At 44.9% G+C, this 24,146-nt stretch overlaps 1 protein-coding gene across 3 annotated transcripts; it reads left to right on the plus strand.

Annotated features, from left to right (window-relative positions):
* Positions 1–1,420: 1,420 nt before the first annotated feature.
* EIF3L (eukaryotic translation initiation factor 3 subunit L) lies at positions 1,421–22,631 on the plus strand. 3 transcript variants are annotated; one of them, XM_022596824.3, is made up of 13 exons: positions 1,421–1,523; positions 2,076–2,124; positions 3,019–3,229; positions 4,315–4,394; positions 7,361–7,422; positions 10,467–10,536; positions 10,733–10,806; positions 14,054–14,225; positions 15,955–16,109; positions 16,884–17,054; positions 17,868–18,365; positions 21,133–21,213; positions 22,410–22,631. In XM_022596824.3, exons 1-13 carry the CDS (start codon positions 1,491–1,493, stop codon positions 22,446–22,448), a joined length of 1,695 nt encoding a protein of 564 aa, XP_022452532.2. In that variant the 5' UTR covers positions 1,421–1,490; the 3' UTR covers positions 22,449–22,631. The 3 variants fall into 3 exon arrangements, with proteins under 3 accessions (XP_022452532.2, XP_089777430.1, XP_030616681.1); XM_089921304.1 differs by lacking the exon at positions 21,133–21,213; XM_030760821.2 differs by lacking the exons at positions 1,421–1,523; positions 2,076–2,124; positions 4,315–4,394 and having other exon boundaries at positions 3,040–3,229.
* The last annotated feature ends 1,515 nt before the right edge of the window (positions 22,632–24,146 follow it).

Consider the following 24,146-nt stretch of genomic DNA (forward strand, 5'->3'; position numbering starts at 1 on the left):
TAATTTGAAAAAGCTGACAACACAAACATCACAAAATCCAGAAACGAATTTAATTTTCTTGAACACGTCCATAATATATTTTTCTTTTTAAGGTTGCATTAACTTTGATCACCTTTTTAGACAACAACAATTTTGTATCATTTTCCACAATGAGAATGGAAAGATAATTTAGTCTTTCCTCTAGCATGTCAAATCAAAAATTTTTTATTACTGTATTTTAGAAAAAATTTCTTCTGAGTTCACAATTCTTTTCTAGTAATGTTATGAACATTTGGGGAGTTGTCAAAGTTGAGGGCAAACTGTATCAAATTTTTGTCATAGATTAACTGTAATTTCAGGTAATTTCAAGCATTCTAGTGCCCTGATTAACCTTAAATACTTATTTCATTGAAGACACTCATTGATCACAGCGGGCTAGGTGTATCTTACACACAGAAGGCCAGCAATAACTATTCACGTTAGGGTGTCACATAAATATATCCTACTAAACTCAAATGTTCCCAACAGGATTTCCTTTAGCTGAATCCCAAACGCCACTAGACACAAGGGGAAGTGTGACAGGGGAGAAATCGGAGTAGAGGAGCACGTTGCTGGGTTACCCTCCTTGAGCCGACGAAGAGTCTCGATGGGTCCTTAAGCTTAGTTCCACGACGGTTATCACCTCTAGGTAACAGACAACGAGGGAACGCAAAGCAAAAACGCGGTACAAGGAGTTGGGGCGTGGCACTGCTATTCTAAATGGCTAAACTAAGGCCCTTGACCTACATATCGGTTTGTGTTGGTTTGTTTTATAACCCACTCCCTAACTCTAGGGTTTCTTCAGGAGCCCAACCCACCCGCATGCCCGATTCCGAACACCACCCACAGCGCTCAAGGCTGCACGAGAGGGTGGGTCCCACGACTCTCTCCTCACATCACAGCTGGCTTCATCTTTGCCTGCTCCAACCTTAACGTCCAAAGTCGGCGGGCGCCTTTTCTCAATGCCCTCTCACTGTATTGGACTAAGCCTCAACTTTTACACCCAGTAAGTTTAGACTTTTGAGGGCGGAACGTTTCAAGACTTTTTTTTTTTTTTTTGCCGCAGGCAAACCTCTTGCAGCTAAATCCACGATCAGGCCCCCCCATATCCGATTTTCCCTTCCTGCGAGAGGGCGGCCGAGGAAGCTGTCAGCCATCTTTTGAGTGGCATTACTTCTTGTTTCAACTACTTTGCCCATCCTTTATTACGCCGAAATATTTAATGTGTTTATTTCTAAATTTTTGCGAGTATTATAGAATCACCTTCCTTGTGGAACCTCTATTTGAAGGAGGAATAATGTATGGGTTTGTTGCTTTCGCCCTTCCAAACATGGCTGCCTTAGGTTTCCGGCGGCTCCGGAAGAGCTTCCGGTTTCCCGGCAGCCTCGAGGGGGATGGACTTCCGGCGTCAAGAGGCAGGCGAGGCCCGCCTTTTCCGTTCTTTCCGGCCTAGGTCCGCGAGCGGCGCAGCCATGTCGTATCCTGCAGACGATTACGAGTCTGAGGTAATCTGGTCTTGAGCGTGTGCTGAGCTCCGCGACAGGGGCAGGGCTCTTTGGATGCTGGGCCCCGCGGGGAGACGGTGTCCGGGCCTCTCCGGGAGCACTCGCGGGCCGCGACCAGCCCCAGCCAGCCTCCCCGCTTGCGCGTTTCTCATGCCGTTGCCACCCGCAGCTCCCGGTTCTTGATCAGCCCGCCTCGGCCCGCCCATCTCGTGTGTCCGGTCCCCTGGTCCTCTCCTTTTCCAAGTCCGGGAACGGAGGCTAGTTATAGGATTCTGTGTGTCTGTAACTGCACTCTGATTTCTTATGGTCCGGGTTCAGTCTTGTCAGGCCCCGCAGATTCCCACAGCCTCTTCCTCTTGTGCTTTGCTCTACCTTATTGCAGCCGTAACGCGGTATTGTCGTTGTCTGTTTATTCTCCCTTTTCTCACAGGCGTGTGAGTTCCTCAAAGAACGAGACTGTGTCTTACCCACCTTTGTATCCTTAGAACCTAGAACGAGCATTTTGGATTCACGAGCTGGTGACTGTCTTGTCTGTGTCTCTTTCGTTTCTAGGCTGCCTACGATCCCTATGCTTACCCGGGCGACTATGATATGCACACAGGTGAGTCTACAGGTTTGCCTGGCCAGCTTCTAGGGATTGGCACCTTTTTGGGTGTCTCAGAGCAGCTCTGACGGGCACCTGCTTAAAACTAGGTCTTGATGGTCCAGGTTTAGAGTCAGTTACTAGCTCTCACCAGGAAAGCTATTAAACCAGGTCTTATTCATGGTCCACCTCAAAGTCTCAGAAGGGAAGGGTTACTGTCCTGACTGTGGTTTCCTTGTTGAAGCCGAAGAAGAAAATCTTGTTGTGAAAAATTAAAGTAATTGAAACCAAGTCCAAGTGAAATCTTTTTTGGAAGGTTTTTGATGTTTCCTGAGTTGTTACAGTAACTTGGTTTGATTTAGCACTTAGTAAGTGCCATGTGTTGTTCTGGGTACTTGGGGTGAAGTATTTCATTTACCCCTTACAGCAGTTCTCCAAAGACATAAATTAACATTACAGGTGAGAAAACTTGAGGACAGAGAAGTTTAGTTACTTGCACCAAGTCATATGGGTAGAAAATGGCAGTCATTCATTTATTCAAAAAATATTAAGTGCCTACTACTTACTGCCCTTCGCACAGTTCCCCCCTCCCCCCATAACTGTTCCAGGTCCTGAAGGTACACCTGGGTGCAAGACAGACAGGGTTCTTGCTTTCATAGACGCTAGGTTCTGGTGCGGGAAACAATAAGCAAATAAATAACTTCAATAAATAAAATAAATAAGTAGTGGGAAAATGTTCTGAGCAAACAGGCCCGTGGGGATTGGGAGTGACATGGAGAGGATTTATATTTCTGAGTGTTTAAAAGGGAATTATACCCGATTTTATAGACTTGATTTTGTTTAGCGGATGGCCTTGCCCTTTTGTTATGTTCTGTATGTGGATTTGAAGTATTTATTGTATCTAATCTCTAGGAGATCCGAAGCAGGATCTGGCTTATGAACGTCAGTATGAACAGCAGACCTATCAGGTGATCCCTGAAGTGATCAAAAATTTCATCCAGTATTTCCACAAAACTGTCTCAGACTTAATTGACCAGAAAGTGTATGAGCTACAGGCCAGTCGTGTCTCCAGCGATGTCATTGACCAGAAGGTGTATGAGATTCAGGACATCTATGAGAACAGGTATGGGCCATTGGCTGAAATGATCTCTTACTGGGTGAGACTGGCTTAGTAATGCAGTCCCTAAAAAGGGGTGATGTTATTCATTTCTCTGTAAAGAGAGTGCCCGAGGGGTTTCTGTGATTCTTTGGGGACTAGGGCCATGTTATTTTGTTGAACTCATTGCCCAGAACTTGTACAAGGCCTAAAATAATACCATCACTATCAATAATTATAATAGCAATAATATGTATGATCATTATAGATCAGGCAATGTTCGGAGCGCTTTTTCTGTATTTACTGATTTACCCTTCACAGTAACCCCATGAAGTAGGTTCTGTTGTTTTCCTCATTTTATAGATGAGAAAACAAAGCACAGTAAGGATAAATCTCATTGCTAGCTAAGTGGATGTGCTGAGTTTTGAACCTGTCCAGTCTGTCACCAGAACCTAATTTCTAAACTGTGCTGGACAACTTCTCAACACAAAACAGGGTGAGCCGAGCTCTGAGTGGTTGCTTCTGGTTTTGAGGGGACGGCCCTTATGTAATGGGCGTTAGAAATGAGACAGGTCAATCAGAGTTGGATAGTCAGGAAAGACTTCGTCAAGGAAGTAGGGTTGTGAAGCATCTTGGGCAGCAGTGTTTGCATTGGATGCTTGAGGGCTGTTGTGGCATCAGCCTGCAACAAATAGACTGATCTGCTTCCATGTTTGGAGAGGGGGAGGAGGCACAGTGCTCCAGGAAGTGGAAGGGGAGGTGGAAAGCTGAGGGAGGGGGGTGGGGGTGTCTAAAAGGTAGTTCTCAAGTCAGGGAATAGTAAGCAGTGAAATATGACTAGAGTTCATGATACAGAGGCAGGAGATGATCCTGAAGAGCTTGGTAGGTGCCTAGCTGATGTAAAAGAAATGTTTCACCTTATTAAGAAGGATTGTCTGGGGTGTAGAATTGGGTTGAGGAAAGTTGTAGACTTGGAGGCTCTGGCCCTGGCTCTGTTTCCGTGACTTCTTCCCTTTTTGGAGTTTGGGTACTTATTTATAAAATGTGAGGATTGTCTCTTCTCAGCTCCTTCCTGTTTTGGAGTTCTAGAATATTTTTTCTTGATTTTTCAGCTGGACCAAGTTGACTGAAAGATTTTTCAAGAATACACCTTGGCCTGAGGCTGAAACCATTGCTCCACAGGTTGGCAACGGTAGGTGTGAGTGTTTTGTGTCCCATGTGTTGGATGGGATCCTATGACTGAGGCTCATTAGAAAGCTCAGGACGATCTGTGTCTGTTTTGCTCGCCGTTTTATTTCCCCAGGGTTTGGTACATAGTAAATTCCTTAGTAAATAACTTGTTGAATGAAAACTGAATAGATGAAGAGGGGACAGAGGTGTTTCATATGTGGTGAAAGCTGAAGTTGGGATTTTTGTCTTGACTGGTTTCCTTTTCCCTCCGTAATTTTTGGGGTCATTACAGTTGCTCCAGAATGGGCTCTCTGGCCTCCTCTCACATTTCACTTTCTGATGGTGTCTTTTATATATGGTGTGAAGTAAGAAGAGCCAACTTCATTCTTTTGCATGTGGATAGCCAGCTGTCCCAGTACCAGTTTTCAGAAAGACCATTCTTTTTCCATTGAATTGTCTTGACACTTCCCGAAATCTGTTATCATGTAAATGTAGAGGTTTATTTCTGGACTGTCACTTTGATTCCCTTGATCTATGTCTATCCTTATGCTTGTACCAACCACACTGTCTAAATGATTGTAGCTTTGGAGTAAGTTTTGAAATTGGCAAGTGTAAGTCCTCCACCTTTGTTGTTCTTTTTCAAAATTGCTTTGGGTCTTCTGAGTCCCTTGAATTTCCACGTGAATTTTAGGATCAGCTTGTCAATTTCTGCAAAGAAGCCAGCTTGGATTTCAATAGAAATTATGTGGGATCTGAAGATCAATTTGGGAGAGTATTGCCATTTAACAATATTAAGTCCTGTAATCCATGGACATGGGATGTCTTTCCATTTATTTAGGTGTTTGATTTCTTTCAACAGTGTTTTGTAGTTTTGCGGTTCGCAGGCCTCAGGCTCCGGACGCGCAGGCTCAGCGGCCATGGCTCACGGGCCTAGCCGCTCCGCAGCATGTGGGATCTTCCCGGACCGGGGCACGAACCCGTGTCCCCTGCATCGACAGGCGGACTCTCAACCACTGCGCCACCAGGGAAACCCTGTTTTGTAGTTTTTTAATGTACAAGTCTTTCACTTCTTTTGTTACAGCTAACGTTTTTTGAATACTAAATATTAGTATCATCATCGTTACTCAGGTTTAGAACTCTATTCTTTTTTTTTTTTTTTTTTTGGCCACACAGTGTGGCCTGCGGGATCTTAGTTCCCCGACCAGGGATTGAACCCGTGCCCCCTGCATTGGGAATGCAGACTCTTGACCACTGGACCTCCAGGGAAGTCCTAGAACTCACTCTTTTTTTTTTTCTTTTAATTTAATTTATTTTTTATACAGCAGGTTCTTATTAGTTATCTGTTTTATACATATTAGTGTATATATGTCAATCCCAATCTCCCAGTTCATCCCACTATCACCCCCCTGCCACTTTCCCCCCTTGGTGTCCATACGTTTGCTAGAACTCACTCTTAAATGTGTTTCCATGTTGCTCAGACATTACGCTCTGTTTAATATTTTGCCTATAAAGAATATAATATTGTGTATGTTGAGCACAATAGGAGTCCTGTAATACATGTTTTTAAACAGGTAAGGATTCACAGGACTCAAAGTATAAAAGATTTGGTATAAAAATCCCCCTCCCATTTCTATCCCAAGTTGTTCATTTTTCTCTCTGGAGCCATCTAGTGTTCACCATTTTCTTGTTTATCCTTCCTCTGATAGTCTATGCATATATAAGCAATTAGGAATAACTTGTTCCTTTTTTACAAAGACTAGATAGATGCTTCTTTCTTTCCGTTTTTAAAATTTATTATATTTTTGGAGAGTATTCTGCAGCTCCAGGACTCCCAAGACCCCCCCCAGGTTTGATTATTTGCTAGAAGGATTCATAGGACTCAGTCTGACAGCTGTGGGGCTTTCTATGGAGCTACCAGAGCAGATCATTACAGACTCAATGTCCAGGCATTTTATTGGGGGCTGGTCGTGTAGGCACATCCTCTGCCTAGCATGTACTGAAATTCCAGACTCCCAGAAGGAAAGCAGGTGTTCAGTATAAACCATGTTGTTTGCACAAACAGTTGTTAGGGATAGCAGATCACCCTTATGAGATTGGTGGGAAACCCTCCTGAAATCTAGGTCCCAGATGCCAAGCAAGGACCAGCTTTCGCAGCAGGCCTTTCTAAGGCTAATAGTCTCAGACCTGTATGTTAACTTCTGCACAACATTGATATCCAAAGAGCTCATCCCCGCTTTTTAAAAAATTAATTAATTAATTTATTTTTGGCCGCGTTGGATCTTCGTTGCTGCGCGCCGGCTTTCTCTAGTTGCGGCCAGAGGGGGCTGCTCTTCGTTGCGGTGCGCGGACTTCTCATTGCAGTGGCTTCTCTTGTTGTGGAGCATGGGCTCTAGGCGCACGGGCTTCAGTAGTTGTGGCACTCAGGCTCAGTAGTTGTGGTTCACGGGCTCTAGAGTGCAGGCTCAGTAGTTGTGGCACACGGGCTTAGTTGCTCCGTGGCATGTGGGATCTTCCCGGACCAGGGCTCGAACCCGTGTCCCCTGCATTGGCAGGCGGATTCTTAACCACTGTGCCACCAGGGAGGTCCCCACCTTCTTTCTTTTTAATGGTTGCATCATATCAATAGGATAAATTCCTTAAAATAGGATGTCTAAGTCAAAGATCCCCATGTATTTGCAATTTTGATCCTGTCATATCGCCTTCCATGGAGCCATTAGTATTTACGTCTTGGTTAAGCAACTGTATGGGAAAAATATCTAAGTGGTGAAGGGAAACGGGCCTGAATGAGATTAAGATGAGGTTGAAAGGATAAAGTGGGAAATGAAGTTTCTCGTTGCATGTATTCTTGGGGTGTAAGTGTTAGAATTTTGATGTTGTTTGGTTTCTGAAATCACATTTACCACTTTACTTCCCACCATGGGCTAAAATTGCCAGAAGACCCCGGTTGTTTGGTGGGTTACTAAAGCACCCCTCTGCCATCTCTTTCAGATGCTGTCTTTCTGATTCTGTACAAAGAATTATACTACAGGCACATATATGCCAAAGTCAGTGTGAGTATCTAAACGTTGCTGGCAGTTTTTAAACTCTATGCCATTTTTGTCCCTGGAAAACAGTTGCTAGTTTATATTGGTTCAGTGTCCAAGAGTGGTTGGCATGTTTTCTGAGCTTTCTTTTAAGAAAGGATGGAGGGAATGATAGAACCCAGAAAGCTGGGTGTCTGTTTTAGGCAAATGGTACCACTGCATAGCCTGTCCATCCTTTTTAATTTCTTTATCCCCACAGTTCTTGACTGGACACTTATCACATGCACTGGGTTGCAGAACATCATCCTAAAAGTGTGTTCCCAGGTACCTTCGGATGCCTCTGCTTGGAATGCCCTTGCTTTTTCCCTTCAGTGCATTGCCACTGAGCCTCCTGCCCTCTGAGAAATACATACAACTGTTGCTGTGTGCCAGGCACAATTCTAGGCACTTGGCACACATCTGCATGTCTCTAATCCCCATGGTGATCCTGCAAAGTAGGCAAACTGAGGCGCAGAGAGGTTGCTTTTTCTCAAATTCGTGCAGCTAGTAAATGGCAAAATTCTTTGAAGCTAGGCCTGTCTTATTGTGACATCATTGTTTTTTCTACCACACTCTTCCAACTTTGGGCACTTGCTGGATTCTTTTCTTCCTGATTTCTGAATTTTAGAGTGCCCTAAGTCTCTTAAAATACTATCTACACTGTTTACAGGCATACCTTGGAGGTATTGCAGGTTTGGTTCCAGACCACTGCAATAAAGTGCATATCGCAATAAAGCCAGTCCCATGAATTTTTTGGTTCCCAAGTGCATATAAAAGTTATGCTAGGGACTTGCCTGGTGGTCCAGCAGTAAGGAATCCGCCTTACAATGCAGGGAATGCAGGTTCGATCCCTGGTTGGGGAACTAAGATCCCACATGCCACGGGGCAGCTAAGCCTGCGTGCCACAACTAAGACCTGACACAGCCAAAAATTTATTTTTAAATAAATAAATAATCTTAAAAAAAAAAGGTTATGCTACACTGTTACTGTAGTCTGTTAGGTGTGCATATAGCATTGTATCTTTTAAAAATGCACATACCTACCCTGGTTCAAGGCATTATTATCTCTTGCCTGAATGACGGCATAACTGCTCACCTGGTGTCAGTTTCCACTCTTGCCCACTTACGTTTATTCTCAACCTAGTAACCATGGTGATCCTTTTAAAACATAGTCTCATCAAGTCACCCCCCTCCTCACAATCCTACCGTGACTTCCCATCATACTTAGAATAAAATCCCAAGTCCTAGTCATGGTCCTGCTTGACCTGGCCCCTGACTTCCTTGCCAGTCTCATTTCCTGCATCTTTCCCTCCTTCCCTTGGCTCCTAGTCATACTATGTGACACTTCAGAGCACATATCGCTCTCTGACATTGTCTTATTTACTTGGGTTTTGCTTGCTTCCCTCACTAGAGGGTAAACTCCAGCAGGGCACGGACTTTGTCTTGCTCGCTGCTCTAATCCAGTGTCTGATCCCCCATGTTGACACGTTAATTGTCGGAGCGTGTATGTGCGTGTGTAAATTAAAGAAGCTGCCACCACAGTCTCCTTAGGGTATTTCCATCTAAAGAGTTCCCAGCTTCTCACACTCACCCTCACCCCCCTGAGGATGACTTGACCTGACAAGAGCTCTGGCCTTGGCCCAGGAGCCCCCCACGACCAGTGGCGGTAGTTGAAGGAGTTCTTGTTGCCAAAGTAATGTGGGGGGCCATGTTTTTCTGGCATCCCAGTGAGCTCTCTGACTACCTCATTTGATAGAAAGTAAAGATTCTCTTCTACCATTGATGCTATGGCTCAGGTACTTTGCAGGCTGGGCTAGTAATCTAGCCAGCCTGTATAACATGGCTTTCGGCAGAACGTGGCATCAGAACCCATAGTATGGCTGGTTGCCACCTCTGATCTTTCCTCTGGTCTGTAGATGAAGATTCAGCAGAAGTTTGTTGACCCCGTGATCTCTTCACTAGGTACCAGATGGGGCAGTTTCACGTACGTGATGGGGGGGAGTTGGAGGGGGAGGTTTTCATTGAAAGAGCATTTACTGTATTAGGCACTTTCACCTCATAATCTCATTTTTCATAGGGATTAAGTACCTTGTCAGACCCCACAGTTAGTAAGCAGTGGGGCTAAGACTCCAAGGCAGTGTTCTTTCTACTCCATCACAAAATACACCATACATCACGTTGTTCCCCAGCTCAGAAGTCTTCAGTGGTTCTAAGTTGCCAGCCACATGAAGTCTAGATCAGGGGTCAGCAGCCTGCTGTGTACAGGGCCAGATAGAGAGTATCCTAGGCTTTGAGGGCTGTCACGGTCTCTGTCGAATCTATTCAGCTTTGTAGCAGCCATGACAGTGCGTACACGTGGCTGTGTGCCAGTTAAGGTTCTTATTTACAGAAACAGGTGATGGTGGATTTGCTGACCCCCTGGCTTAATTCTTGTTTGGCACTGTAAGACCTCTGCATTTCTGGCCCAATGTAGCCCAGTGTAGCATTGCCTGCCTTACTCCCTAACCTTCAAGCACCACGATTTTACTTCTTTGCCTTCATTAGTCCTGTTTTTCCTGAAACACCTTCCCCTCACTCCTCTGCCTTGCCAGATCTATATGCCTGATCTTGAATGGTCAGTTAAAGCTTTTGGTATAAAACTTAACCATTGGCGTGAGGTATTCAGTGCCCCTTTGAACTGCTGTAGCACTTAACTGTCTTCCCCGTCACTTGAGTGCTCTCACATGCTAAGAAGGGGAGAGCCGACGTCAGTTCTCATATATAGTTGGCCCTTGAACAGCACGGGTTGGCACCGTGCGGGTCCACTTACATGCGGATATTTTCAATAAATATTTATAGTGTTATAGGATCCACCATCGGTTAGATCTGCAGATGTGGAGGGCCAACGATACATTATACACAGATTATACACAGATTTTTGACCAAAACCCCTGTGTTTTCAAGGATCAGCTGTATTTGTTTTCTCCTGTCAGTGGCAGGCCATTAGTAGAACGCATTTAGATTAAATGTGTCCTTTCTCTGCTTTCTTTACAGGGGGGACCCTCCTTGGAGCAGAGGTTTGAATCCTATTACAACTACTGCAATCTCTTCAACTACATTCTCAGTGAGTCTGAGGTTATGAGACCTCGTATTGGCCTTCAGCTCTTTTTAGCAGGATTTTAGTGTGCAGGTGGGAAGAGGGGGAAGTCTTGTGGTTCATAGTCCTTTTACGAGAGAAATTACAAAATGCATTCTGCAGCCTTACTGAATGGGCATATAGTCATTGATCGAGTCTGACCTTTCTATGGTCTCCTGTCCAGATGCTGATGGTCCTGCTCCCCTCGAACTCCCCAACCAGTGGCTCTGGGATATCATCGATGAGTTCATCTACCAGGTATCTGGTCAGCCTTGGCCTAATTTGAAATAACTGGTCCAGACAAGGAGCAGCTGTTGCCATTGTTTGTGTTGTTAAAAAGATCATGGTGTATAGCCACCCTAGGGTAGTGTGAAATACCCTGTGGAAGTGGCCTCTATGTTGTGGTGTTTTGAAGTTTTGAATCAGTGAGGTCTAAGAGCTCCATTCTGACCTCAGAAGTCTGGAGAACTGAGCTCCTGACATTCACCACGTTCTTAACTGACCTTGAGAGGTGGTCTGGCAGGAAGAACACAGGTTTCCAGGCTTTGGAGTCAGCTAGGAGTGGGTACTTGTCTGAGGGCTGCTACGTGGTGGCTCTGTAGTGATGACGTGTTACTTAGCTCTCTGAGCCTCTCTTTCCTCGCCTACAGGAGAAAGATTCTATATCTTGATGGTGGTGCTAATGATGTGAGTATATGTTGGATCAGAATGAAAGAACATTTTTATCAAAAGGGAAAAATTACCTATCTCAGAGTGCTGTTGCTAAAAACCATAAAATAATTGATTTTGGAAAAACATCTTTTCCATGTTTTACAGGGATGGCACAGTTCTTACTAGGTATTTCAGGAGAAATCAGTTTCCTAATAAAGCAGTTATTTGAGCCCCACGGATCAAAGAGACTTTGAGTACAGAGTGCTGATAAGTTGTGGTTGGTGAGCTGAGGAAACCTTCCTAGGGCTCTTTGAGAGAGAGGCTTCCTGCTCAAGACAGGCTTCAGTCCTTTGTGCAGTGAAGGCCACAAACCACACTGGCCTTGTTTGCCCTCTCTGGCTCCTTGGCTTATTATTTGGCGTAATCTTAGAAGATTGGCTGTCCTGTTGGCTAGCAGCAAGTCAGCGAGGATCATCTGTGCTAAGGTTCTTCATCCGTCTTAAGATAATCCTAATTCCCTGGGCTTAACTGGTGTTCTCTTAAGGGGTTTAAGTGCTCTTGCTTCTAACAAAGACTGTCCAGTGTGGGCCAGGTGTGATTCCACCAGCCAGTCTTTGTGAAAAGTGAGAGCACTGGAAGCCGCTTAAGAAGAAAACACCAGTTAAACCGCACGGGGTGAGGTGAGGGGCTCTTCCCCACCGCTCTCTTCTTTATTCTTGTTTTTTGTCTTTTTTAAAATTTAAAAAAAAACAAAACTTTTTTTTTTGCTCCTTATTCCCCACCACTCTTTTCATTTATTTGTATTGATGCAGCAATATATGTATGTGTTGCTATTGTTGAGATTTTTTTTTTTTAACTGCAGGTAAAGTGAAAGTGTCTTCCTTCCTTGCCTTTGCAGAGGCATCAATTACTGTCTGGAAAGATAGTCATCGTGTAGAGACCTGCCTTGTTCTTTTGTGCCATGTACATGGTGTACCACTCTTCTGGTGTATGTGTTACAGATAAAGTCCATTTCTAGGGATGGTTATAAGTAGAATTGTTGGCTGAAGGATATTCGCTGTTAAAATTATTTTATAAATTTGTTTATTTATTTATTTTTGGCTGCATTGGGTCTTCGTTGCTGCGCGTGGGCTTTCTCTAGTTGCTACTCTTCATTGTGGTGCGTGGGCTTCTCATTGTGGTGGCTTCTCTTGTTGCGGAGCATGGGCTCTAGGAGCGCGGGCTTTGGTAGTTGTAGCACGTGGGCTCAATAGTTGTGGCTCATGGGCTCTAGAGCGCAGGCTCAGTAGTTGTGGCACACAGGCTTAGTTGCTCCGTAGCATGTGGGATCTTCCTGGACCAGAGCTTGAACCTGTGTCCCCTGCATTGGCAGGTGGATTCGCAACCACTGTGTCACCAGGGAAGCCCTTAAAATTATATTAAATCAGATATGTAGAGTCACAATTTGCGTGCAATAAAGTGTACCAATTTTAAGTGTACAGTTGATGAGATTTGACAAATGTATACACCACCACAATTAAGATATGGAACATTTTGTCACTTTGGATTTTAATGAATAGGAATTACTGCCCTCCTAAAAGGCTGTGTCAAGTTACACTACTACCAGCAGCATTTGAGAGCAAGTTTTCTCTACCGGATGGGATCGATCTAATTTTTGGCAGTTTGATAGGAAAGAAATGGTAATCATTTTAATTTACATTTCTCTGAAGAGATTGAGCATTTTCCCTGCTAATTGACCAAGTCTGTTTTTCTTCGAAGTGATCATCAGTATCCTTTGCCCATTTTTCTATTGGATGATCTTGTTCTTTTTGGCTTATGAGAATTCCTTCTATATTCTGGATACTATTCTTTGTTTTGTTTTATAAATTTATTGTTATTTTTGGCTGTGTTGGGTCTTCGTTGCTGCGCGTGGGTTTTCTCTAGTTGCGGCGAGTGGGTGCTACTCTTCGTTGCGGTGTGTGGGCTTCTCATTGCGGTGGCTTCTCTTTGTGGAGCGTGGGCTTAGTTGCTCCGCGGCATGTGGGATCTTCCCAGGCAAGGGATCGAACCTGTGTCCTCTGCATTGGCAGGTGGACTCTTAACCACTGCGCCACCGGGGAAGCCCCGTACTATTTGTTTATTATAAATTTGGAAACGTTTTCTCCTGCACTCTTGGAGGAGGATGATATTTTAGAGTTGAAAAGTAATCTTAGGTCATCTAGAACCTAGATTCTAAGTCCCTGGTTTCCAAACCTGTGTATGCACCAGAAATCAACCAGGGAGCTTTTAATTCTGACAGAGTAACTAGGTCTCCTATGCTAGTCTCTGGGTGACAGATGGAGCCAGCCCAGTGCTGGTCCCAGATAGAAACCCTGCCCCAAACAAATAGCTGTGGTATGTACCCTATATGTGCCTTACACTTGTCCAGGCTCTGTGGTTGGGACAGGGGTGACTCAGACTGGGTTCCTGTCACAGGTGAATTAATGGTCAGCTCTGGAAGGGAAGACACACATGCAGGTACCTGCCCCATCTCTACCATGTATGAGTAGATCTGTTGTAAGCCACCTGATTCTGGTGGCCAGGCTGATGGCACTGTGATGCCCAGAGACATTAAGTAACTTTAGACTATGTTTGACTCCAAATTGAATGTTTTTTTCCACAAATTACCTCTCATTTTAGAGCTTTTTGCTTAGCTGTGGAATAAGTAACATAGTCAGTAATGAACAAATCCACAGCTTAATCAAAGATGGCTTTGAAAGAACCAGTAGTGCACAGACTGGTGTAGCGGGAGAAGTGGTAGCAGTAGCGTGTTGTGCGCTGTGCTGTCCCTTTGGCGTTAACGCCACTGCTGCATGTTTCCCTTCTTCCTCAACAGTTTCAGTCGTTTAGTCAGTACCGCTGTAAGACTGCCAAGAAGTCAGAGGAGGAGATCGACTTCCTTCGTTCCAATCCCAAAATCTGGAATGTTCACAGTGTCCTCAATGTCCTTCACTCCCTTGTAGACAAGTCCAACATCAACCGACAGCTGGAGGTGTACACAAGTGGAGGTGAGTGCTGCCTGCCATCTGTGCCTCGTGAGTAGAGGCCGCGGGTAGTGCGGAGGAGCGATGGGCTGCTCCTCTTTGGTATTTGGGTGTGAACAGGAGCCGACGGCTGATTTGGGGGCTGCTGGGCTTGGCAGTCTGTTGGCCGACAGACTGAACAAGCACTTCCTGAGAGCTGCATTTGTAAACACTTCTACTCCCTCTCCAGGGCCTTTGTTTAGATAAGCACTTCTCAAACTTTTTGGTGTGAGGACCACTTTACAGTCTTAAAAGATTAAGAATCACAAGGTTTATCTATATACAGATCTTGTTACAGTGAGAAGAGTGGTGTTTTTGCAAACCTCTTTAATGTCTGGCTTCATAGAAGCGAGCTGGAGTCTCTTGCTTCTTCACTCAGTCTGTGGCAATATGCTGTTTTGGTTGAAGTATCTGAGGGAAATCTGGCCTCACACAGATATTTAATTGGGACAGGGAAGAGAAACTCAGTAGCCTTTACAGGTAGCCTGGCTCTTCTCTGGTTCTGCATCAGAAGTTGACAGCGGGTAGTTTCATACAGGTTAGTTGCAGTGTGGAATCTGAAGCCTTATCAGTGAACTTATACTTTGTTACATTAAAGTTTATTGGTTTATCCTGCAGCTTGAATGAATTTTTTTACCCATGCGTGATTTTGTAAAATACTGATTCATTGAGCTATCAAGATTTTCTGAAAGTTGACACATTTTATTGTACAGTTTTTTTTGTTGTTGTTGTTTTAATTATTTATTTATTTTGGCTGTGCCAGGTCTTAGTTGCGGCATGCGAACTCTTAATTGCGGCATGCACGCAGTATCTAGTTCCCCAACCAGGGATCGAACCTGGGCCCCCTGCGTTGAGAGCTCAGAATCTTACCCACTGGACCACCAGGGAAGTCCCAATTATACAGTTTTTTGAAACCACATCTGTTACTTTGACCATCAACCTTATCAGATAGGTCTTCATTGGGGAGCTGTTGAGTTCATAGTGGCAGATAGAAGTTTCATGAAATTCTGATTTTTACTTAAAAGCTCAAGTTTTCATTGGCAGCAAACACTGCCAGTTGTTTTCATTGACATCTTAACAAGCTCACTGCACTCATTTTTGAGAAAATACCCATGTCTCTATTCATAGTCTGTGTATCAGTTATTTTGCCAGTTAAACATGGGGTTTTGTGGGGCAAGGGAAGTGGCTGCTTCTTTTATTGCAGGTGAGTGGTGGTAAAGGATACAGTGATGACAGCAGGGTTTGGTGCCACTACCCGATCGATGCTAAGTTGTCCATAGTTTTACCCGCGTTGTTTTTGCACCATCAGTGCAAATGTCAACTCAGTGAGAAAGGCAAATAGTATCTTAGGAAGACAAATAGGAACACACCTAAATAGTGTTATTAGGAAGATAGCTTTGATCTCATGGACTTCCTGAAAGGAGGGGCCTTGCCAAGTAACTCTTATTGATGAGAGGGGTCCTCTCATATTCTTAGGTGTGTATGGATGGGGGGGGCTGCCACACCCCTTAGGTGACTTAGAAATGTAAGCTTAGCATAAGGCCAGGCATGATGTTTCTTGGTATTCTTTCTAAGGCAGTTTTTCCCTATTGCAGGAAGCTTTAGAGACTGGCAGTAGATGGAGAGTTTACTGAGGGTAAACTTCAAGGGTCAGGCTTGCCCTCCTTCCACTGCCTCTGCTGAAGTGCTCACAGTGTCCGTGTGTCTCTCTCAGGTGACCCTGAGAGTGTGGCTGGGGAGTATGGACGGCACTCCCTCTACAAGATGCTTGGCTACTTCAGCCTGGTGGGGCTTCTGCGTCTGCACTCCCTGTTGGGGGATTACTACCAGGCCATCAAGGTGCTGGAGAACATCGAACTGAACAAGAAGGTAATTCATTCCCTGTTTTCTCAGGCCCACCTTCCCAGAGCCAGAAAGTCTGTCTGTCTGCTTCAAGAGCGACTCTGATCTATTATTAGGACAGATTTCACGGAGAATAAAAGAGGATTCCTCCCCAGGTCAGTGGAAAACTGAGACAAGAACTGGGAAAACCACTGCAGGGAAGATCTGAACCTGGACCAGGTGGTTTCTCTTTGGTGCTTAACAACACTTAAAATATTCAGCAGTCTTTTGATTCTGTTTTCAAACCAGACTGATGCTGGCAGATTTTTACTTTTCAACTTGCACTGAAGAATTAATGAAAGACTTACTTAGTTCTAAGGTGGCACAGGTGATGATACGTTAGCAGTGGTTGTTTTCCTAGCCACAGAAACTTGGTACGTTTTTGTTTGACGTGTGTGTATCTTATCTGTCCTTTCTCTTATAGGGCTATTTGGGAAAGCAAGGACTAGAAAGCAAGAAAGAATGTGAAAGTGAGGTGTAGATGATTTTAGAGCTGAAAGAAATTTTAGGGTTACCTGGTCCAGTCCTTTTCTGTTACAGCCAAGAAAATGGAGTCCTCAGGTCACATCATCAGTAAGTGGTACGACCTGCACTCAGAGCCTCTGACTTCAGAGCCAGGATTCCTCCGGGTAGTTCAGGGCCTCTGCAGGGAGCTCTCAGTGCTTCCACCTCAGCCGGCACTAGGCCCCAGCAATTCTCAGATCCTACCTGGGATGAATTGGTCTTGAGATTCATGGCTGCTGCTTCTGCCTCCTTCCACAGAGCATGTATTCTCGTGTGCCCGAGTGCCAGGTTACCACATACTATTATGTCGGTTTTGCGTATTTGATGATGCGTCGATACCAGGATGCTATCCGGGTCTTTGCCAACATCCTTCTCTACATCCAGAGGACCAAGAGCATGTTCCAAAGGACCACATACAAATATGAGATGGTAAGGAGGCCTCTGACCAGCTGACACACCTGTGCCAATAGTTTTTGGGTAAATGCCTTCCAAAATTTTGCTCTTCTATGTGCTTTTTCAGTAGGATGATTTTTTAATGGCCAGCCTACTTAAGTGTTTTCTTTGTTACACCTATTACTTCGGATCATTAACACCCTGATGATAAGGACAGGATTTTTGTCTCACTTTTATTCCCCAGCGGTGCCGAGAGGGTTCACTGTGCTGTGGGTGTTTAAAATCAGTTAGATGTGGGTACTGCCCTCAAGCAGTTTGCCTGGAGGAGGGTGGATTCAAAACACGCATAGAATTGGGAGCAGGTTTCTAAGCAGAGCGGAGGTGTTGAGACTTGGAAGTGTGGTCATGTAGTGGCACAATAAATCATTTTGGCTAGAAGGCAGGAGAACAGTCCGATTGGGGTGTTAGAGTCTGGGGTGACCTTCACGACCCAGCTGAAGTATTTAATCTTTATTCTGGAGGCATTAGGTGCCATCAGAGAGTTCTGGGTGAATTGATCATACTTGGTGTGGAATGATTGACCTGCCAGTGATGTGTAGGGCGGATTGGTGAGACCGAGGCAGAGGTACCAGTAAAGAGTCCAGGAAACAACTACAGAGGACCTGGAACTAGGCCGGAAGTTCCGTAGAGCTAGAGGGAGGATTGGAGGAGACATTGGGAAAGTTAGCTGAAGGGTGTAAGACAAAGGGAGGAGTCAGGAGGTCTGTACAGAGTGTACTTGGGAGGATGGTGGGGACCTCAGAAAACCCATTCATTTGACCCTGCACCGATCTCTCCCCCCACCCCCAGATTAACAAGCAGAATGAGCAGATGCACGCCCTGCTGGCCATCGCCCTCACCATGTACCCCATGCGTATCGATGAGAGCATTCACCTCCAGCTGCGGGAGAAATATGGGGACAAGATGCTACGCATGCAGAAAGGTGACCCACAGGTCTACGAGGAACTTTTCAGCTACTCCTGCCCCAAATTCCTGTCACCTGTAGTGCCCAACTATGACAACGTACACCCCAACTACCACAAGGAGCCCTTCTTACAGCAGCTGAAGGTGTTTTCCGATGAGGTGCAGCAGCAGGCCCAGCTCTCAACCATCCGCAGCTTCCTCAAGCTCTACACCACCATGCCTGTGGCCAAGCTGGCCGGCTTCCTGGACCTCACTGAGCAGGAGTTCCGAATCCAGCTTCTTGTCTTCAAACACAAAATGAAGAACCTGGTGTGGACCAGTGGCATCTCTGCCCTCGATGGTGAATTTCAGTCAGCCTCTGAGGTTGACTTCTACATCGATAAGGTATGACTGCCCCTTGGGCTAGGTTCTCAATGCCCACTGTTCTGGGCATCTGGGACACATCATTGAACAAAATCAACAAAGATTTTTGCCCTCGTGCTGGTATTCTAGTGTTAAAAAAATGACACGAAGCGTTATAATTAAGCAAGCATGTAGTAGTTTGGAAGTTGCCACGTGCCGTGGAGTAAGTTGGGGTAATGGTGGTGGAAGGCACAGGCTGCAGTATTAAGTAAGGTGCTCAGGGCAGACTTTGTCGAGAAACTGAAACTAAGACTTGAAGGAGGTGTGGAAATTAGCAAGCAGTTACCTGGAGGAAGAGCATTCCAGGTGGAGGGAGCAGTTAGAGCAAAGGCCCTGAGGCAGGAGCGAGCCCAGTCAGCTGCAGTGTGGCTGGAGTGGCCTGAGAGGAGGTTGCGGTGGGAGATGAGGTTGAAGAAGAAGGGGGGAGGGTGCTTAGTAGGCTGCTGGAAGTCCTTTAGTGGGTGGGAAGCCGTTGTCCTGACTTGTACCACCCTAGATTGGTGCTGCCTGGCTTTGAACTTGATATAGTGGGATTATGCAGTGTGTGGTATTTTCTATCCAGCTTTTGCTCAACATTCTATTTGAGAGAATCACCATCCACCATTGTCATATGTAGCAGTAGGTCAGTCATGCTTATTGTTCTGTGACGTGGGATGGTCCAAATTCTACTGCAGTTACTGACCACGGTGTTTCCATTCTTCTGCTCGTGGACATTTGGGTGGTTTTTGGCTGTTGAACAGTACACATAACGGTGTTTTTTGGGGTTTTTTGTTTTTTGGGTTTTTTTGGCTGTGTTGGGTCTTCGTTGCAGCATGCAGGCTTTCTCTAGTTGAGCTGAGCGGGGGCTGCTCTTTGTTGTGGCACACAGGCTTAGTTGCTCCGCGGCACGTGGGATCTTCCCGGACCAGGGCTCAAACTCGTGTCCCCTGCACTGGGAGGCGGATTCTTAACCACTGCACCACCAGGGAAGCGCCTATGAGGCAATTTTTTAAAATATCCTACATTTTTGGTTGCTTTCAGAAAGTTGTTGGTCTACGATACACATATGTACACAACATCTCTTAGGGATACACAACCCTAAGAGACAAAGAACCTCACAAGACTATACCATACATATGTGTGTGTTTATCCATTGCTAACAACTACTTTTCATTTATTTAATTTAAATACTCTTTTTTCACAACGTTGTGAATCAACTATACTCCAATAAAAATTAATTTTTAAAATTAATTTTTGGCTGACAGTTTTTAATGATAAAATTTGCATAATAAACTTCACCACTTTAAAGGATGTAATTCCATGATTATTAGTTTGTTCACCATGTTGTGCAACCATCTCTGCTATCTAATTCCACGACATTTCCGTCATCCCCAAAAGAAATCCCTGCCCATTAACAGCATTCCCCATTCCTCCCCCACCCCCGCCATCCCTGGCAAATCAGGGATCTTCCTTCTGTCTCCGTGGATTTTTCTATTCTTGTTATTTTCTAAAAATAGAATCATGAAAGATGTGGCTTTTTGCGTTTGATTTCTTTTATTGAGCATCTTTTCAAGTTTAATCCAGGTTGTAGCAGGTATCAGTACTTTATTCCTTTTTACAGCCGAATAATATTCCTCTGTTTGGGTATACCACACTTTGTTTATCTGTTCATTAGTTCATGGACAGTTGAGCTGTTTTCACTTTTTGGCTATTATGGATAATGCTGCTATGAATTTTTGTGTACAAGTTTTGTGTGAACAATATTCTCTTGGGTATATATACCTAGTTGTGGAATTGCTTGGCCAGTTTGGGTAGTTTGTTTTTGGAAGCTCATCTTGCTAAACCAGATCCTCTCATTTTAGACTTAATGGCTTTTTGAAGGCTTGGTGTTTGGCAGAACTTGGCTATCCCTGCCATGAACAGACTCACCAAAAGCAGAAACACGTCTGTTGGGGAAGTTTTTCAATGTTGTTTTTAAGTCATGTTTTTAAATATCAGAACTGTCTGTCCCCTGCAGTATCACGTCAGCTAACTAAAGTCCTTTTTGAATTTATTCCCAATGCCTGACATGTACACGTTCTTTGGCAATATCAGTCATTTGCTCCATCCGTCCATCCCTTTTAGTGGCCCAGCTGAACTGGTCCCAACCATCTGGATGGTCTTTAATAAAACACTTCTCCCAAGATTTAGCAACTTGGTTATTACAAATAAAATTTTGCTGTGAGGTTATATTCAGGTTAAATTAATAATATGATTTAAATTTCCTACATGAAAATGTTTTTAATTGCATGTTTTTATTATTGTTCCTTATTGGTTCAGGTTTGTCTTTGGCAAATTACTTTCTATTTTTTTTGCTCTTTTCATCCTTGACTTGAAAAAATCCTATCAAAGAGATTCAGAAAGTTCTTGGATCTTAACCTAGATTATGTCATAATTTACAAGTAAAATGGTGCTCAACAAAACATTTTGAGCTAAAAAACAATTTAAAATCTAGACTAATTTGCAACTTTATACTCATAAACAGTGTATAAGAATAAAATGCTATTTTAAATGTTACTATTGCCAAAAGATTCGTGTTCGTTAAAAAGACTAGAAAATAAAATAAATGAATTAACAAGAAGAAAATAAAAATCAGCCATCTAAAAAGAAAGAGCAGCTCTTGACTGGTAGTGCTCTTCCATAGGGTCTATCTGGCACTTAGCATCACTGCTGTTTGCAGGCCCGAAAGCGGCTCTCCCTCACCGCTCCTGTCTGGTTGCTTTTCCCATAGGACATGATCCACATTGCAGACACCAAGGTGGCCAGGCGCTATGGGGATTTCTTCATCCGGCAGATTCACAAATTTGAAGAGGTGAGAGGTCTGAGAGAGCGGTGTGTGGGCTGGGGACAGAGGTTAGGAACTGGGTGGGGAGTTATAAATTGTTTATTTCTCATTTCTGTTTTCAAGAAAGCCTGAAATTGGCCCTTTAAGTTTCTGAGCTAGACTGGCTGGCTGCTTGGGGTTTGGGGAGTGGGGTTGGGCCTGTAGGAGTTGCTGTGTCAGCCTTCTCTGGAGCATCTCTTTCCAAGATCTCCCGCTGCGGGTGGCCGGCTCTCTTCTCCCTCCCTGGTATTTCCTCATATGGGTGGATTCACTGCCTGCTCTTACCCATCCCTCACCACTTGGCAGTTACTCTCTGACTTAGACAGGTCTGGCCAGCTTCTGCAAGCTGAGACCATGAAGCTCTGTCCTGACAGACTGGGTGCATTCCACATCCTGCCCTTGGAGAGGTCTTGTGGGTCACTTTTTGTGGCCGTAGCTAGAGCCACTGCGTCTTGGTGCTTTGAGTCCTCCAGCAGAGGTCACTGCTGTGCTGTGGTCCGTGCTACCAGACTCCTCCTGCAGGATAATAATACAGCCCTGACAAGCCTCGTCACCCTGGGTCCCTTTCCTGTCTATAAAATGGGCAGAGCAGTATGGGATGTGTGTTTGTTGAGTGTGAAGGGCAGATAGAACAAGCTGCATGAATTGTGTGACACCATCAGAATGTCAGGTGGAGGACCTAACCGAGCATTTACACATGATAGTAGACAACTCACGCTCATGTCAGAGGGGCGGCCTGGCCTGGTGATCGTGCACACTGTAGGAAAAGGTTTGGTGAAAAAGCCATATCTGACTGGGCTTCCCTGGTGGCACAGTGGTTAAGAATCTGCCTGCCAATGCAAGCAAGGGACATGGGTTTGAGCCCTGGCCCGGGAAAATCCCACATGCCGCAGAGTAGCTAAGCCCGTGCGCCTCAACTACTGAACCTGCGCTCAAGAGCCCACAAGCCACAACTACTGAGCCCACGTGCCACGACTACTGAAGCCTGAGTGCCTAGAGCTCGTGCTCCGCAACAAGAGAAGCCACTGCAATGAGAAGCCTGTGCACCGCAACGAAGAGTAGCCCCTGCTCACCACAACTAGAGAAAGCCCGCATGCAGCAATGAAGACCCAACACAGCCAAAAACAAACAAACAAACAAATTTTAAAAAGCCATATCTGACTTTGCTTTTCTTTCTCTTCTAGCTTAATCGAACCCTGAAGAAGATGGGACAGAGACCCTGAGTATATTCATACTTGACACTACTCAGGAACCTGTTTTGATGTCATCGTAGGTGGGGAACGTTTTTGCCACCATGAAGCCTTTACCTAGCTCAGCCATCAGCCAGTCAACTGAGTTGAAGTTTATTTAAATCAGGGAGTGAAATTTTTTAAGTAGGTCTCAATAAAGAATCTTCTTTAGAGTCAGATTTGTCATCTCCTTATTGTTGGGGAGCATCTGTGGACAAGGGCAGCAATATGTAATTTCCCATTTGTCATGAGATACTTTCTCCTGATGCATTCGTTATTGGTGTTTGAATTATTTAATCCCTGGATTCATAAAGCATTATACAGTATACAGGACATTTTCATATTCAGTATCTTATCTGCATCTCACAAGACTCCTGTGAGCGTTAATGACCTGCCATAATTTGCGTGCATGTTCGTGGAAGTGCTGGGTTTCAGGAAGGAACTACTGAACACCTACTGCCAGGACTGTGCTGAAAGGAATCCATGTACATTGCCTATACTTCACAGCTCGGGTTTAGTGGGATCCCCATTTCACTGATGAGGAAACAGACTCGGGGAGTTAAGCGACTTGATCGAGATCACGTAGTTATAAGGAAAAGCAAAGAGTTGGCTCCAAGCTCTACTGTCTTCTGCTCCCAGGTCTCCTGACTTTTCACACTGAAAACTTTGGTTTATGTCGTGGGCAGCCTCTCCCACCCTCAGTGAGGTTCGGAGCTACTGCTTGTCTGCCGGAACCTTCACGGCCAGTCACAGCTGAGTTGTGTCTGTTTTTCCCTCTCTCTGCCACCCCTCCCTTAGACAACCATATGGGATCTGCCATCTTGGGTATTTCTTTGAGATGGCATCTTCTGCATCCCAAAACCGAGCAGCCCACACTGTTATCAGAGCCAATTTCTAATCTTTCCTAGCAAAGCACAGATCATACTGATCTATAATAATAACAAACTTTACTGAAACTGATTGTCTCAGGTAACTCACACAACCTACCCATCAAAGATCAAATGTTCCTGGAGCTGTAGAAACTTTATATTCAGGAGTAAGGCCCTCAGAATGGTCTGAACACTGTTCATGCATTATCTCACTCTGGAGACGGGTAGATGTGGAATCCTGATTTTATTGATGAGGAAAGTGAGGCTCAGAGTAATTAAATAGCTTGTCCAAGGCCAAAGCAGTAGGTAGTGAAGGCAGGTCTTTCGTTTCTCAAACTTGTGGTTTTACTTTAGAAATCCCTACCCTAAGACTGGCAGCAAGAGGTGAAACAGCAATAAATACCCCATCAAAATCTGCATGGTCGGGACTTCCCTGGCGGTCCAGTGGTTAGGACCCCGCGCTTCCACTGCAGGGGGCACGGGTTCCATCCCTGGTCTGGGAAGTAAGATCCTGTGTGCCGCGCTGCGTGGTCTGTATTAGCTCCAAAGCAAGGGGATATTTCCTGGAACTTGGATGGGCGTAGCTGCTACCCCCCACCCAGTGACAGGGTTGCTGTGAATTCTCAAGCTAGGCTTTGTGCTGGTTCCTTTTTGAGTTTTCTGGTTATAAGGGAGCTTGAGAACATGGAAAGAGCCGCTGGCTTGAAGGCATGACACCTAGATTCAAGTCTGAATTGTCTCACTAATTTACTATGTGACCTCTGGGCACACCTGAGGGTCCCTAGAGCCTGCGGCCAGGCAGAGCTGGGCCTGCTCCAGGGGC

Source organism: Delphinapterus leucas, chromosome 11 (genome assembly GCF_059928025.1).
Source record: "Delphinapterus leucas isolate spDelLeu-1000000601 "Yukka" chromosome 11, BTC_Dleu_Yukka2, whole genome shotgun sequence".
NCBI classification, from domain to species: domain Eukaryota; kingdom Metazoa; phylum Chordata; class Mammalia; order Artiodactyla; family Monodontidae; genus Delphinapterus; species Delphinapterus leucas.

Excerpts from the sequence above, each read along its gene's own strand:
- EIF3L (XM_022596824.3), top strand. The coding sequence starts at position 1,491 with ATGTCGTATCCTGCAGACGATTACGAGTCTGAG. Across the intron at positions 7,423-10,466 it reads ACATATATGCCAAAGTCAGT|GGGGGACCCTCCTTGGAGCA; the intron begins GTGAGTATCTAA and ends CTTTCTTTACAG. Across the intron at positions 10,807-14,053 it reads TCGATGAGTTCATCTACCAG|TTTCAGTCGTTTAGTCAGTA; the intron begins GTATCTGGTCAG and ends CTTCCTCAACAG.